This window comes from Diceros bicornis, chromosome 6 (assembly GCF_020826845.1).
Source record: "Diceros bicornis minor isolate mBicDic1 chromosome 6, mDicBic1.mat.cur, whole genome shotgun sequence".
In the NCBI taxonomy this organism is placed as follows: Eukaryota; Metazoa; Chordata; class Mammalia; order Perissodactyla; family Rhinocerotidae; genus Diceros; species Diceros bicornis.
Window position 1 is genome coordinate 35,876,152 of NC_080745.1, and position 17,058 is coordinate 35,893,209.

A 17,058-nucleotide genomic window follows, 5' to 3' on the forward strand; every position below is an offset into this window, starting at 1 on the left:
TTTACTTCACGATCTTCTCCAAGCATTTCTCAAGTGTGCCCTTGTTTAATCCTCATGACAAACTTACGAGGCAGGGAGTATTCTTCTCCCCAGGTGAGGAAACTGAGGCACAGGGAAGTTAAATAACTTGGCCAAAGTCATGCCGCCTGGGCAGAGCCAGGATTCGAACCCAAGCAGTCTCGCTCCAGAACCCAGTCTATTCAGCACAGCCTTGTGTAGGGAGAGATTTTTGCATGTAGCTGTAGGGAGATAAGCCACAGGCAAGTTATGGCTGAAGCACATAACTTTGGTTGGAGGAAACTCCCTTGGGGTGGAGAGACGGTGTAAGGTAATGAGGCAGGATTTCCCAGGCCATGTAGGCAGTCAGCCTCGCTCCTGACAGCTCCGCCTCATGGAGTGAAGCAGGTGAGCAGTGTTCCAGGATGGAAGTGCTATGTGAGTATTTTCACCGGATTCCCTGATTAAGCCCCACCAGGAAGACCAGTGGTGCTCAAACTAGCTGACACTCATCATCTGGGGAGCTTTAAAAAACTCTGTGTCCAGACCACACCCATGCCAATTAAATCAGAATTTCTGATGGTGGGTTTCAGGCTTGGTAATTTTTTATAACTCCCCAGTGATTCCAATGTGCAGGCAAGATAGAACCACTGAGCTAGACCAGAACCTTCCATCAACAACCGCCTTCCATCCCTGAAGAAGCTGTAATCTGTCTCTTCCCCCTCCTCCCGGTGTCTGTCTGGCGTGTGTGTGTGTGTGTTTACTACACAGGATGAGAAGAGCAACCAGCCCAGCCATGAGAGCTGACTGTTGGCTGGGAGGGTGGCAGAGGTGAGCTCTGTGGACTTGCATCCTTCCCTCAAGATTCCTCTTTCCCACTCACCCTACTGTCCCCAGGACCCTGGGCACAGTGCTCTGCTGCCCCAGTGCCCACAAAACCCCCTCTCCTGGTTTCCCTGTAGCGCAGCCCACTCACCTGGCACTTTCAGAAGGAACTTCATCAATAAGCCAAAGGCAACTGAGAACATAGACAGCAAAACAGTGGGCAAGTTCCCAAAGTACAAGTTATGGCAGAGAATCCTGGTGTAAGTGGAGACAGTTGGCCAGAGCTCTAGCACCTTTCACTCAGGAACCTGCAGTCCTGCCTGGGTGGGCTGCTCAAGTTCGCTCACCAGCGGTGTGCTGGAGGCGCTCCCTCAAGTTCAATGACCTCACCTCTGAGCCTGAAATCTGCCATGGTGGGAGCATTTGCACCACGAAAAATCAGCGAATGCTACAAATCAGGGTTTTTCCCCCCAAAGAGTAGCTTGCTAAACATTAGCCAGCACACCACTGGCTCAGACCCTCCGCACTGCCTGCTCTCGTTGGTGTCCTGACCACCCCCCACACACACACCGCCTTTGACTCATTTTGTTTCCCAGAAGCTGATTTCCCTGGTGGGGCCTTACCTACCTCATTCCTACCTGGTGGCTATCTTAGGAGCTTTCCTTCTTATTTTTCCAATTGTAAGGGAGGTCTTATTTCTCTGACAATGATCTTAAACCTGAGCAGAAAGATTTGTGAAGTTGGTATCAGCAATCTTAATTTCCAAGCGTGGAGAGGAATTTACAAAGGAACCGTTTGCCCATCCGGCCCCACCCCAGGGAGAAGAACCTTTAGGGGTAGCGACGACTTTTCCATCTGCATGTCCCATCACCCCTCACTTCCAGACACACGGCAGACACACGGCAGATGAGGCAGTGCTGGTCCTCTATGCAAGGGTGAGATACACGCACACCGCCAGCTGTGAGGGAGGGAGTGGCCGACACTTAATGAGAGGTGACAGCAGAATTATCCTTGTTTTCTGAGTCTCTCCCACAGCATCTAACTGAAGCCGTTGGAGGAACTGAAAGGGGCCCAGAGCCCTCCACTGGCTGAAGTACAGGGGTGGGGGTTGTGGGGCTGGGGGTGAGGGTGTAGGGAGAGCAGGGACTTCAGCGGGGAGGAAGGGCTGGGCCCAGGGGAGCAAAGGGGAAATCTGACTGGGAGGATGAGTGCCAGGCATGGGCAAGGCAATTTGGGTTGCTTATTTGCTGTCTCCAGAGCAGCGTATACAAAGACTGTGTTATTTCTGCAGAGAATTGTTATGATCCGGCTTTGATTGCATATTAGATCCAGGCCGGGGAGTGTGCAGAAGGAGATGGCTGTGGCAGGTGGCCCACTGGATGCCATCAACCCACCATTGCAGGCCAGCCTGGGCGCGGAGGAGGGAATCCCAGCCAGGGCTTTTCTCCTCCTCTGTTTTTCTTTCCCCACAGCTTGTACTTAAGGAAAAAAACGTGTCTCTAGGTTCGTTAGTGGATTCTTAAAACACTGTGTTTCCCATCCTCTCGATGGGGGTGCCCACCACACTCTCTGCACCTCAGTAACCCTTTCCTCCTTAGGGAGCACCATAGGGTCCCCTCCACTGTCCCCTGTGGCCCCCTGAGGCAGAAGGACTATTGTAAAGATGAGAGGTTGAGGTTCAGAGAGTTAGGGGCCTGCCTGAGGTTGCATGACCTTACATGGCAGATCTGGGGTTAGAGGCCGGGTCTCTGCCCTGTCCGCTCTCCCAGATGGCCTTTCTTTCAGCAGAGGACTGAGAACTCCCGATCCACAAGCCTTCCCTGAGGACCGAGGAGCTCAGCGTGCAGGATTGTCGAGCACGTGCGGTGTGCTCTTTGCTTCCTGAGGGCAGGGGCTACTTCTGTTTTCTTCCTGCGCCACTCCCAACCCCCCACCCCCACCAGGATGCTCAGTCCAGGGCTCTGTGGGGCTGGGGAGGCTCAGTCACTGCCCCCACCTGGCTCCTGCCAAGCCTTCTGAAGGGACGGACCCAGCGTGAGTGACGGGTGTGCGTAAGTGTGGCCTGGGAGCCTTCTTGTTACAGGCATAATTCCCTGTCCTCCCCGGGTCACCCGAGTTTGCTGGCTTGTCTCTTGTGGCATTTTGAGTGGGGGCGTGAAGCTCTGCCCAGATCAGCTCAGCACAGCACCCTTGATCTTAGTTGTTTTGGTCTCCAGGCACCAAGAGCTGCATCGAGGCTGAGGTCTGGGGCCAGCCCTGGCTGCCAGAGCCGGCCTGGTTCTCAAGCACAAATGTGCCTGCCACCCCCAGGGAGGCCAAGGTGGCCTTCCAGGTGCCGCCCACAGGCCTGAGGCTCTAGGGCTGGGCTGCTGCCTCTGTATCTTTAACTAGCACCCCAGGTGCCATTGTAAGGAGGTGTTTCCAAGGTGTAGGCTCCAAGGGATCCCTTGGGGATGGAGCAGAGAAGCTAAAGGGTCATGAAAAATTGGGCATTCTGTCCAGAAGGAGATTGTCCAGGTCAGAAGTGGAACAGCCAGCCATGTGCAAGCTCTCCAGTGCACTCCAGCCTGGGCAGAGTAAGGGGTGCCATGATTTGTTCCTTTTTTTTTTAATATTTATTTATTTATTTATTTATTTTTCCCCCAAAGCCCCAGTAGATAGTTGTATGTCACAGCTGCACATCCTTCCAGTTGCTGTATGTGGGACGCAGCCTCAGCATGGCCGGAGAAGCAGTGCGTCGGTGCACGCCCGGGATCTGAACCCGGGCCACCAGCAGCGGAGCGCACGCACTTAACCGCTAAGCCACGGGGCTGGCCCATGCCATGATTTGTTTCTAAGCTGCCGAGGAAGCCAGAGAACTTGGGCTCTGGGCCACCAGGTTGAGGAGCCTCGGATCCCAATTCCAGAAGGGACCTTTGATGTCATGGGGCCCAGCCCCACCCAAAGCGGGAATCAGAGGTTGCTGGTCTCTGCTGGGTCACCTCTGCGCTGGGAAGATCACTCAGTACCCCCTTGCCACTTCCCTGAGCCCAGATCCCTCCTCCTCTCCTTTTAGACCATGGGTGCCTCATGTATGAAGAATAGCGATCATTTTTATCATCTTGCCTCTAGCTGGTCCCACTGGCATGCAATAAGTTTACCAGTCAATAGTGCTAAAGATTGGTGAAGTGAGGTCATGCTGACCTCAGGGAAGTGATTTTCTCTAGTTACTGCCCACTCTGATTCCGCTGTTATCAATTACTTTAAGTTCCCACAGAGATAGGCGGGAGGTTAGGATGGCTGTCTGTGGTGGGAGGAGGCTGGATCGTCTGCACAGCTGGGAGGAGGGGCCGACGGGGCATGGGGTCAGCGGCGGCAGCCTTGTGAGATAACGGGAGGATGCAGTGGACTGTGCCCCACCTGTGCCAGCGTTCACGTGTTTAATCCAGGTGGCGGTCCTTCTTCCCTGCCCCAGGCTGCGGAGTGGCTTTATTTATTTATTTTGTGAGGAGACCAGCCCTGAGCTGACATCCATGCCAATCCTCCTCTTTTTGCTGAGGAAGACTGGCCCTGGGCTAACATCTGTGCCCATCTTCCTCCACTTTATATGGGACGCCGCCACAGCATGGCTTGACAAGTGGTGCGTGGGTGCGCGCCCGGGATCCAAACCCAGGCTGCCAGCAGCGGAGCGCACGCACTCAACCGCTACGCCACGGGGCCGGCCCCTGCTGAGTGGCTTTAGTTCCCACCTAGGATACAAGGCCTCACAACAGAAGTCCATCACCACCACCATACACTTGGGGGCCATGGGAAAGTCAAAGGAACATTACTCTGGCTCCATAAAAGAATTCTAGAACCTTACACCCCACATTCCACAGTCACAGGCTGAAAGAGATGAAGTAACCCCGGAATGCCTTGTGGGCTCATAGCCTCTCCTTATCTGTGATAGTGAAAGTTGGGAACAACCTGAATGTCCAACAATAGAAAGAGGAGACAAAGTGTTGTCCCTCCGTGCCGTGGACTACTGTGCAGTCGTAATAATGGCGCCGACTTGTAACCTGAAGAGATGTTTACGTGTTATCAAGAAAAGCATGTTATGGCATGGTATCTAGGAGGCCATTTTTTAAATATAGGGGTGTGTGTATTAAAAAAGTTTCTTATTAAAAGGTTAGAAAGGCCATATACCAACATTAACAGTGACTGGTTCTAGATGGGGGGCATGGATGGTTTTATTTTTGCTCATCCATGTTTGCTCATTTCCTAACTTGGATTACTAGGGCTAAAGGGCCAGTGTCCTATCACAGCCTTGGTCCACAGAGGCCTGGCTCTGACTGGCAAATGGGTGCAGAATGTGAGGCCGGGGTAAGGGCGCCAGCCCTTGAGTATAATATGGTCACCAAGTTGCCTAATCAAGCCGTGTTAATGGTGGGTCCACTGTGTGCCCGGCCCGGGTAGTCCCAAGCCTGAAGGAACTTACGATTTAGTTCAGGTGGTAAGACATTCATTCATTCATCCAACAACTAGTGACTGAGCACCCTGTGGGCACCGTGCCAGGCCCTGCATTTGCAGGGGTGGACAAACACATTCACAGGGTGCAGGGTGTGATACACGATACAAGTCTGGTAGAAGGGTTATGGGAGTTTGGATGGGTACCAAGGGGAGTGACAGAGGAGGTGGCTTTTGAGCTGACATTCGAGGATGAACAGCACATTGGTGAGTGGCGATGAGGGCATGGCCCAGGGGAGAGGGGCAAGCTGAGGCTTCCCCTCTGATCCAGGTGTGCCAAAGCCCAGAGACCTGGCTTCAGTTACCACCGGGCCACCCGTGTGCCACGTGCCCTTCGGAAGCTTATTTAACCTCACCAACCTCAGTTTCCCCATCCACAAAATGCAGATTGATCATATCCTCCTCTCCACCTTCCAGCCGTCTTCCCCTCTAGTCAGGATGCTGTGAACGGAAATGGTCTTCTTTTAGCTTTATCTGGAAACTCCTGGTTGGCCTCTTCGGCTTGTCACTTGCTATCTTGGCTGCTCCGGTTTGTTGATTTCACCAGTTTGATGTGGTCTGGTGGCCCCATTGCTCCTTCCTCTAAGCTGCTCGAACTACTTTAGCAGTTAAGTCAGGGGAAAGAGAGACACCTGATCCCCGCTGTGTGCCTGTGAAGGCCGTCACTGTCCTTCAGCGGGGCGGTTTGGAGAACGGGGCAGACCCTGGAGACGCCAGCGCTGTGGGAGCCTTGGAAACGGCAGGCTGAGAACCAGGCAGTGCTGGGCTCGAGGACTGGAGCTGCAGGGATCTGCTCCAGGGCTGGGCTGCAGCTGCTCTTTGTGTCACGCCCCGCAAACCTGCGGCAGGGACGTCACAGGGAGACTGTCTTCTGCTCTCAAGCACAGCTGCTCTGCAGGCTGCTGGCCTCCCTGGCCGAGGGATGGAGGAGTTACGCAGTCCAGAGTGGGAAAAGTCCTTAGCAACCCCCTCGCTCACCCCCCTCTGGAGAAACTGAGGCAGAATGAGTGGTCCCCAGTGGCAGGTGGGGAGATGGGGTGACTGGGCAGCTCTGAGCCTCAGCCGCCATCTCTGAAGTGAAGCTGTACTGAGAGGTGAGGTGATGACGGTCAGCCCGGGTCCAGTCCTTAGTGAGTTGCTCCACAAAACCTGCCTGTCATGATTATCTACCGGGAGCCGGGGGCCAGCGGAGGGACACAGGGTCTTGCTCCTCTCTCTGTTGTGGGATCAGGAACTGTCCTGCCCTCACCACTTGTTAGCTTGGTGACCCTGGGCCCTGTCAAAGAAAAACCAGAGCTGAGCAGGAGTTAAAACATTAAAAATAGATTTTATTCAGGATGTTGCAATAGAGGAAAAGAGACCTCAATATAGAACCAGGCTCAATTCCAAATACAGCCTCGGAAGTGGGAATTATCGCCACAGAGCAGGGTGGGGGTCAGTGGATGGAAGATCACTAAGAGGAAGCGTCAGGGTGAGAGGGGATTCTGGCTAAACCGACCTCACGGGATTCTTGCTGAAGGTGGGCCAAGGTGGTCAGACATCACTGGGGGGATGGTGGAGGATGAGGAACCCGACCAGATATCGAGGGTGATCAGATATTGAGGGTGGAGACTCTGGCTAAACCAACTTAGCAGTATTCTTGCTAAAATTGGACAGTGAGAGACAAACACAGAAGCTCAAAAGTCAGGCCTAGTTGGAAGGTTCAGGGGAGCCGGAGTAGAGTGAGGGAATGTCTGTGGTCACTGAGAATCTGAGGCTCAGTTTCCTTATCTGCAAAACGGATCATTGTGAGGAACCATGTAGCACAGGGCCTCAAATATCACTTCCCAGAAGTGGCCTCCTTTGCTGGGCTCATTTAGACCAGGTGTTAAACCTCTCTGGGCCTGGATTTCCCCGCGTGTCACACAGGGGTTATAATACCCCATGAAATGACTTTACTTACCTCTTAAAAGTCCAATGCAAGGAGGTTTTCTTATCTGGGCAATCAGGGGCAGAGGGGATGCTGTCTGTCCTGCCTGCCCGCACAGCTGGCTGTGCTGGGGGCCTTGGCCGTCAGAAAGCTGCTGCTACTGTGAAGAAGGGGAAGGGTCCAGGTCATTAGCCCTCTTCTTCCCAGCCGTTATTGGTAAGGAAAATGGGGGCCCAGCTCACATGGAGAGAACCAAGAACTACCCTGGGCAGCCCCTTCCTTCAGCCCCCACCCAGGAAGGGGCAGGGAGGAGCAGGTTGCTGGCCGCGGTGTAAGGTACCTTTAGCACGCGAGTGAGCTCAGGAGAAAGCGGAAGGATGTGGGTGGGAACGGATATTGGTTGATCTTGCTTTTCCTCCCCTCCCCTGAGTGACGTCTGCTCACAACCCTGCATTCTGGAAATAGTCTTATCTCTGCTGCTTTCCCAACTCTGGGTCCCTCCTTCACTGCACAGAGGTCCCTTCCTGCCAGACAAGTAATGCCCAGCTCCACGCACCACCCTGTAGCCAGTCTTCCTGTTGGGGACCCAGCTCCCGGCCACCGCTCCGCCTCGTAACTCCCTCCCAGCTGCCCAGAATGTCTTTTTGTGCCCACCAGGTACGTGTACCATGTATGGTGTTTGGCCCTGGGGATTCAAGGATAAAGAAATGACTTTGCCCACAGGAGCTTAAGGGTTTCCTGTGCTCCCAGGGCATCCAGGGCCGCAGACTGGGCCACTGGGCTAACAAACAGAGCCGGGCCCTTGGAGCTCAGAGCCGGGTCACCCCAAGGGCAAACCCCTCCTGGGAGGGGCTGCCTGTTCACAGGGCCCGGGGACTCCTGCATGTCCCTCCTTTCTGGTCTAAGTGAGTCTTCTCTGTCTCAGCATCAGCCCGGCTGCCCAGTGACTGGGTGATCTAGGGCAAAGTTGCTTCTTCCCACTGTGCCTCAGTTTCCTCAACTTTGGGGGCCCTCCCAGCTCTGATGGTCCTTTGCTGTCATCTGTACAGCCCCTGGCCAGCAACCCATGAAAACGAATACCTCAAGGAACCTTCCGGTTGGTTCTCTCAGCTCTCAGCAGAGGCCACATCCAGGGCTCTGACCTTCTGTGAGTAGCGGTGAGGGGCTCGGGGAGCTGTAGCACTTTCAGGAGAAATCTGAGGCTCAGCACCTCTTCCCTTTCCACACGATCTCACATGCAGTTCCTCTTGGTGGCGAACTCTGGCCAAGATGTTGCTGGCCAGGCTCTGTGGCTGGCGCCTGCTTATCCTCAGGGATCTGGGGTGGTGCTTGGCTGGCGTGCTTGGTGCGGGCACCACACTAGCGACAGGGAGCCAGGGGGCCTAGGCTTGTTGAGTGTGTGTTGCTGGAGCACTGCGTGGCATACTGCATGCGGTCGTCTCATCAGATTCTCATGGCCTCCCTGCAGGGTAGGCAGAATGACCTATTTACAGGCGAGAAAGATGAGGTTCAGATGTCCTGCCTAGAGCAACACAGTCAGTCACTGGAAAAGCCAGTCTTATCTTTCTGGCTCCAAAACTCTGTTCAGCATCTTAACTACCTTCCCGCCACCCAATACCGCATGAAGTAAAGGATCTGGGCGTTCGCCTGAAGAATGTGGTGGGGTTTGCTGGGTTACAAGTTTCAGAAGTGTTGTTATGGACAAGGAGGGGCAGGTTTGTTCTGCACTGTGACCTAGACCAGAACAAGGAGGCATGGAAGGTTCCAGAACTAATCTGAGAACACCTCCAGGAAACCCTTTCTCTCAGGGCAGGTCAGCAAGGAAATGGCTGCCATGGGGACCTTAGTGGGCTCAGAGATTCTGTGACTCCTGCCCTGTGTCCCTGGCTCTGTCAGAGGTGGAGTCCCTGGGCTGTGGAAGGGAGCTGTTCCTGACTGGGTGGCCCAGACAGCTGTGAGCATCCTGGTCAGGGGAGGCCAGACACTCCTGCGGGGTCCAGGGAGCCCTGCAAGAAGACTGTTTTCTGCCTCCCGTTACTAAGGGGACCCCTTGAATGGTTCTCACAGCTGGTGGAGGGGGGAGCATGTCAGGCTGGAGGGCCATTTGGGGGTGGCATGAAGAGCACGGACTCCAGAGCCAGCCAGCCTGGCTTCATATCCTGGCTGCAGCACTTCCTCGCTGTGGACCTTGGGCAAGTTACCTAGCCTCTCTGCACTTCATTTTCCTCGTCTATAAAATGGACACCATAATAGTACTCAATTCATATGGCTATCACGAGGATTAAAAACCTTAACACAAAGAGCTTAAGTCAGCAAGCACTCAACACATGTTAGTTAAACACAAAAACACCGTCAACAACAAAACTTGATCCAACACAGAGATCCCAAAGACCCAAATCCCTGCAAACTCCCGCCTTGCTGGGAACATCTCGGGCTGACAGCCTTGGGGAAGAGCCCTGGGAGTTCCCGTAGTTGCTGAGTCGCCTGCTGATTCAGGCTTAAGGCCTTTGGGTTGCTTTCTCTCCTCCCGTCCCCACCCACCCAGCCGGGCGAGGACACTGTGGAGCTTGCTGCGAACCAGCAAGCAGCAAATCAGGGCCCAGCTCTGTGGCTTCATAGCCTATCGTCAGTCTTTTCTCAGCCTCGGTTTCCTCATCTTTAAAGTGAGCAGAGGAGGACCTGTGCTGCTCTATCCCCATGGCTATCGGGAGAATCAATATGGAAGTGCTTTATAAACCTGAGTGACATGCATAGTGTAAGGAACTATCCTGAGCTAGTGGCCTCCCCTTCCCTTCTCCCCATAAGAGCTAGGGCGTAGTTACATCCTGGTTACCAAGTCCAGAGGGGAGGAGAGTATCTGAGTTCAGAGGATTCAGTTGTGTGGGGTCTTTCCAAAGGGTAGAGAGCAGAGCCCAGTGTGGGCGCTCCTCACCCGCTTCCTGGGCTGTGGAGCCCCAGGCACTGCCCACCCCTCACTGCAGTGCTCCAAGGCATGGGAAGGGAAGGATCCCCTTGCTGAAGTTCAGGGGCCTGATGTGCGTCAGCCTGGAGATGGCGGGCAGGTCCAGGCAGCCTCTGTTGAAAGCTCTGGGGCAGCAGAGTGACCGGAGCTCCCGGCAGACTCAGCAGGAGTTCTAGAGAACAGGTAGATGAAGTTACACGCATATCCTTTGCCGGAGCAAGCAGTCCTGCTCCTGGGCATCCATCCAGAGACATTGTCACACCGGCCCTTAAGGACAGACGAGGCCACCTGGGTGTCCCTCGCTGGCAGAGTGGAGAGGTAGGGTGTGGTGGGAACACAGGATGGTGCTTTAGGCAGCAGTCAAAAACAAATGGATTAGACATTCCTGGGACCCCGTGAATGGATTGTGAAACATGGTTGGTCACCAGCACTGTTAGTGTTGGGCACCGATACCTTCCCCACGGAAGGGAACCAGGACTCCCTGGTGGCTGATTCCGGGGCTGGGGCAGCGAAGGCTCCAGGTGGGCCTTCCTAGAAAGGAAGCAAGTGCATCAAAAAGTGCTGGGGGCATGTCAGAGACTCGAGCCAGATTGGAGGGGCTCCTACTGGCCAGTCTGGAGCAACTTGAGCAGCAAAATAAATACAATCATGAACTGTAAACCACTAGAAACATAGGAGTCAACATTGATAATCAGTAAATAAATGGGAGAGAAGAGAGGGCTCTTGCTTAGAGTAAAATAATGGAGCTGGAAAATCATCATTTTGCAACCATCCTAAAGATCAGATCAGGCAAGCATCATCAGTGGATGTCAAATCTCGGAGCGATGGATGCTAAATTTTGATGAGGAGCAGGATATTTGCATACTCTTAAAGTGTGTCCCCATAGACTTCCTGTTAGTTGCAAAGGAGGGAAAAAAACAGTAATTTTACAGTGGTGAAATCAGATATCAGGTAACACCTGGACTGGGTGATGAAAATTAACATCACTTATGAGGGACAGATGGACCCCATGTGTCTCCAGATGTGACACCCCAAGAAGAACATACCACCTGTGCGGTATTTCAGCTGAGGATGCATAATCCCTGTCTAATCCTGGGGAAACACCAGATGAACACAAAACAAGGGACTCTATCAAAAAGACAGGGACGATGGTCGTGATATTCTTCCAAAATGTCAATGTCGTAAAAGACAAAGGAGCCCAAAGAGACATGACAACTAAATGCAATATGTGACCCTACACTGGGTCCTGTGGTGGAGGAGGGAGATGCTAGAAAGGACATTATTAGGTTGCCTGACAAAGCTGAAATATGGGCCACATGTTAGATAAGTGTTCTATCCATGTAGTTTATGAATCGATAACTGAACTGTGGTTTTGTAAGAGAATGTCCTTACTCTTAGGAAAGACACAGTGAAGTAGGAATGAAGAGCCATGATATATGCATATTAGCCCCAGGTAATTCAGAAAACAATCTGTGTGTGTGTGTGTGTGTGTGTGTGTGTGTGTGTGTGTGTGTTGGAAAGAGAGAGAGGGCACGCATGCACAGAAGATAAAGCAAAGAGGGTAAAATGTTAACAATTGGTGAATCTTGGTAAAATTTGTGGTGTTCTTTGTACCGTTTTTACCTTTGTAACTTTTTCTAAGTTTGAAATTATTTCCAAATAAAAAGGTAAAAAGAAAAGAGTAACCTGAGACAATAATATTCAAAATGTCCCAAGTAAACAATTCTTGCTCTGAAGACACATACTAGATTGTTCCACTTATATTAAGTTCAGGAACAGGCCAAGTTAATCAATGATGCGAAAAATCAGGGGGTATAAACTGGAAAGAGGCACAAAGGAACTGTGTGGGAGTTCTCGACATGTTTTACAGCTTGTTCAGGGTGGAGGTCACGCAATGTAGACGTTTTTGTACACCTACCTGTACTGTAAGCGTTTTATTGTATGTGTATCTCAAAATAAATTTAGTAGTGCTTGGGGAAGAAACACAGAAATAGAATGAGATCTATTGCACAATACCATTTACTAAATTAAAAATACGTGTGTAACATGCGCCAGTGTGGTACAAAATTTAAAACAAAACAACCACAAAAACAACAAACCCTTATCTCTGCCCAATGCACGGTGCCCTGGAGAGGCAGGAGCTGGCTCTTGCCGTCACTGATGGCCTGTGGCTGTGCCAGCTCGGAGGGCTGAGGCCCTGTCCCTGTCCTGGCCTAGGGCAGGAGATCATATGGGATCTGGGCTGCTCACAGAGTGGGATCAGGGCGGAGCGAATGCAGCTAGAGCTTCCGACTGGACAGGGCTTGCGTCCGGGGCAGCTCAGCCCTGGGCCTGCGTGTCGCAGTGTTGGCGCTGGTTATCAATAGCCTAGTATGCGTCCAGACACTGTTCTGAGTGCTGTGTGGTAACTCCTCTGATCCTTACAACAACCCCATTGGATAGGTGCTATCATTTCCCCCATTTCACAGATGAGGAAACAGAGTCAAAGAAAGTTTGGTTAACTGGCCCAAGGATACACAGCTAGAAAATGGCAGAGCTGGGATCTGAACCCAGGTGGTCTGGATCACTCTCTGGACCTCAATATGCACCCTCCTAAACAGAGACTTCCCTATATGGTGGTCCAAAGTGGGGAACAGAAACACAGATCAGGTTGTCCCACAGGGATCCCTGGGCCCACGCGGGAGGGCCTGGCTCCCTGGGCTGAGGGGCCCTACAGTCCTTGGTGTTCCAATCTGCCCGCAGGGCTGGGCCCCAGGATCTGGACCTGGAAGCTTATAGATGCCAGTGATACAGCCTTCCAGGCCCCGCCCCCTGCCCTCTCTGGCATCCTGCCCCATGCTTTTACCCCTACTGCTCGCCAACCTCAAACACCCCTTCCCCTCATTCAAATCCTGCCCATCCTTGAAGTCCTAACTCAGCTGCCACCTCTGTGCCCGGCTGGCCATTCCCTCCCTGAACTCCTGCAGCCTTTTGAGAATGTGCATTCTAACCTGGGCTCAGGTAGTTACGAGCGTGTTGCCTTAGGCAAGTTGACTTAACTTCTCTGGGCCTCGGTTTCCTTTATTAATAGTATCTAATATTCACTGAGTACTGTGTGGAGTACATATATTCTTTCATTCATCCTCAGCCCTGCGAGGTATATACTATAGTATTATTATTACCCTGATAGGAAGTTTAGTACTTTGCTTTAGGCCCACAGCTGTTACGTGGCCCACCTGGGACTTGAACCAAAGACTGAGTGATCCTAAAGTTTAAACGTGAGGAACTGTCAAGGGTTATCAAGTGTTAATACAGCTGCTGCCTTGTTCCAGTCTGGTTTTTTTAATTGAGGTAAAATTCACGTGACATAGAATTAACCATTTTAAAGTGTACAATTCAATGGCATTTAGTACCTTATAATGTTCTGCAACCATCACTTCTATCTTGTTCCAAAATACTTTCATCACCCCAAAGGAGACCCCCTGTACACATTAAGCAGTCACTCTCTATTCCCCTTCCCCCCAGCCCCTGCAACCACTAATCTACTTTCTGCCTCTATGGATTTGCCTATTCTGGACATTTCATGTAAATAGAATCATACAATATGTGACTTTTTGAGTCACTTTTATATGTGACTCAACATAATGTTTTTGAGATTCATCCAAGTTGTAGTATGTATGAGTGCTTCATTCCTTTTCATGGGTGAATAATATTCCATTGTGTGAGTATACCACATTTTGTTTATCCACTTCTCTGTTGATGGGCATTTGGCTATGGTGAATCATGCTGCTATGAACATTTGTGCACAAGTATTTAAGTACCTGTTTTCAATTCTTTTGCTTCTACCCAGGAGTGGAATTGCTGGAATAAGTGGCAATCCTAGAGTTTAACTTTATTTTGGGGGATGCTTTCCTGCATGTGGATGTAATGCCCGGTGGGCCTGAGGGCCCCTTACACGGGGCTAGGTGCCAGCAGCTGGGCCCCGTGTGCAGTGGGTGATGGAGAGCTCCTCCCCACCAGGGTGAGTGTCTTCCTGTTCCCTCATCCTTCTTCTCTGCCTGCTTAGCCCCTAACCTGTCCTCTCTCCCCAGCAGATGTGCCTGTAGAGAAGCTGGCCGCCATGCCCGCCTTGCGCAGCATCAACCTCCGTTTCAACCCGCTGAACGCCGAGGTGCGCGTCATCGCCCCGCCACTCATCAAGTTTGACATGTTCATGTCTCCGGAGGGCGCGCGGGCGCCCCCACCGTAGGCCTCCCCCCTCCTGCCCACCCACCAAGGGACAGAGGCCACCTGGCATGGCACCCTGAGGGAAGGGAGTCCCAAGGCCCATGGGAGGCCAAGCTTGGGGGGCTGGGGACGGGTGGGCCGCACAGCGTGGTGGGGGGTGCAGCTGGTCCAGGATAGATAGCTTAGAGCAATAGCGGGCCCTGGAATGCCCAGAGGGAGGAGGCGAGGTGGGGGCTGGAGCCCGGACTCCTGGTACTCACAGCTTCTGTGCAAACCTGGGCAGACCCCCACCATCTCTGAGCCTTGTTATTTGGGAAAAGGGGTGGAGGGGGGCCTTTGCCTCTTTTAGGCTCCTTGGAGGCTCTTTAGGCAACACGTGCCCCCAAGTCACCCTCAAATCCTCGGGCGCCTTCTGAGCCCACAGACAAGCATCGCGGAGCATTTCCTGGGCCCCTGTGAGGTTGAGGCCTTGTTTCTAGTGGTGAGAGCCAGTCGCTGCCCTGAGCAGAATAGAGGACAACCTCCATCTATTTATTGCTTCCTGAGGACCCGCCGGATAAGGCCTTTCCCAGTGCCCCAACCTCACCCTGTGGGTCTCTGCAAGGGTGGGAATGCTGTGGAGAGAGTGTGGCCGGCACTGCAGCAGAGCTGAGGATGGTTACATAGGAGCCCAAGGCCTGTCAGGCCAGGGGACCGGGGAACAAATCGAGTCGGCTCTGTCCTTCCTCATGATGTCGGTGGGGTGGGAAGTTCCGAGTGCTCCTCGGGACTGAGCAGGTGTGCCTGGCCTCACCCTTTGAGCCACAGGAGAGGTGGCCCAGAGAGAAACAAAGCCATGTGTGCCTGTGGCTCTGGTCCCGGGTAATTAGATGGCCACTCCCACCACGTTCTCCCTCTGGCTGCCTTGTCTTTGGTCTACCTGGGGGCAGAAGACACCACAGACTATTGGATTTATGGCTGGCCAGCTCCCAGGCCACCATCCAAAGCCCTGCTGACCTAGTCATTTCTAGGCCCTCAACCTGGAGTCTAGGATGTGGCCAGGCAATAGGGTGACCAACCATCCCTGCTTGCCCAGGACTGAGGGGTATCCCAAGATGTGGGACTTTCAGTGCTAACACTGGGACAGTACCAGCAAACAGGGACAACTGGTCCTCTTACCAGGAAGGAGCCTGGGGCTCTTGCTTTATGACAACGTCTGTGGTTTGTAGAACCCCTGACCTCTTGATCTCCAGGAATCTACCTTCTCATCTGTGGAGCAAGCAGACTCAGAGCCCAGAGCCCCTCTGGTCTGGACCTACCTTTGTCTTGGTCTGTGGGAGACACCTGAGGCCCCATGATTTTGGGCAAGCCAGGCCACCCACATCCTATGTCCATGGACCGATAGCCACTCTTCTACTCCTAGGATTAAGGTGTTCAGAGCTCAGAGCACTAACCCTTTCTCAGAATGTTCCCATTCCCTTTATCCCCGGCCTTGGGGCCTGCCCCTGCCCAGGCCTCTTGTCTCTTGGCAAGAAGCCAACAGCTTGGGCCATTGTTGGCCCATCACTGAGCACTCAGTGTCCCAAGAGATGCTTTGTTCACTCTGCTTATCTCACAAGGCCTGGCTGGCCAAGCTCTGGGAAAGCAGTTTTCAGGGTGAAGAGGTCCAGATGGAGCTCCAGGGTTACAGAGTTCAGCTGTGGACACTGGGGACAAGGGGGGCTGCAGTAGTCCAGGCTGGCCTGGTCCCACCCACCCTGTGTCCTGGAGTGCAGTTTCTCTTTGTTGAAGAGGGGTGCACTTTTCTGATATGCACAATGGCATCGTGTGGCCAGAACCTTGCATCTCAAAGTGTGGTCTGTGGACCGGCAGCATTGGCATCCATGGGAGCTTGTTAGGAATGCAGAATCCCAGGCCCCACCCCAGACCCCTGGAATCAGAACCTGCGTTTCCACAAGATCCCGAGCGACTCCTGTAAGCACTTTACAGTTTGAGAAGCAAGGGCCTGGGAGTGACCCTGGGGATGTCCTCGGCGTGGAGGGTGAATGTTCTCTGCCCTACCCTGCCGCCCCAGGGCTCAGAGTCTGTGTTCCCCCTCCCTAAACCAGCCCCGGGAGACCCTGAGCCTCTTAGAACTTTTCAGAGTCTGCGTGGCACTCCCAGTGAAGAGAGTAACCGGAAGTCACCAGGAGATGAGGGTCAGGTTTGCCTGGCCCTCTGGACACCGCCTTTCTGGTTAACCTCTGCATGCCAAGCTCCTGCTTCCCCAGGTCCTCACCTCAGACCGTTGAAGGGGTTGCTTCTGGAAGCTGTTTTCTTTCTGCTTGGCAATTTTGCCCTTGCCTTTCTGGGAAAGCTTGGGCAGTCAGAGAAGCCCCCAAATCAGAGCCCGCAGTGTGAGTGAGCCCTTAGCTTCAGTCTGCAATAAAGAGTGCGTTGGTTTCATCTGCCTGCTTGGTGTTTGACTCATTCACACTGCACAGACCTCCCGTAGCCTTAGTGTCAACCTGCGCAGCTGCAAAGAGAAAGGGCTGCCCCTCTTGTTGCAAGCATGAGGTAAAGGAAGCCACACGGGTGCTACTCAGACTATTCGCAGATGGGCGCGCCGCAGCCAAGCAGGATTGATGTGGCCCTAAAACTGTGCTGCTGCGGGGGGCAGCTAAACATCAGCCCTGGGGGAGACCCGGACACCCGG

At 53.1% G+C, this 17,058-nt stretch overlaps 1 protein-coding gene across 2 annotated transcripts in view; it reads left to right on the top strand.

The window, feature by feature from the left end:
* LRRC20 (leucine rich repeat containing 20) overlaps positions 1 to 16,808 on the top strand; it is an 80,723-nt gene extending 63,915 nt beyond the window's left edge. Inside the window, exon 5 of one of the 2 annotated variants that reach the window (XM_058543267.1) lies at positions 14,249 to 16,808. In XM_058543267.1, coding sequence (XP_058399250.1) covers positions 14,249 to 14,406 — 158 coding nt within the window. In that variant the 3' untranslated portion in view covers positions 14,407 to 16,808. The remainder of the gene's footprint in view (positions 1 to 14,248) is intronic. The other variant, XM_058543266.1, reaches the window with a different exon arrangement.
* Positions 16,809 to 17,058: the final 250 nt, after the last annotated feature.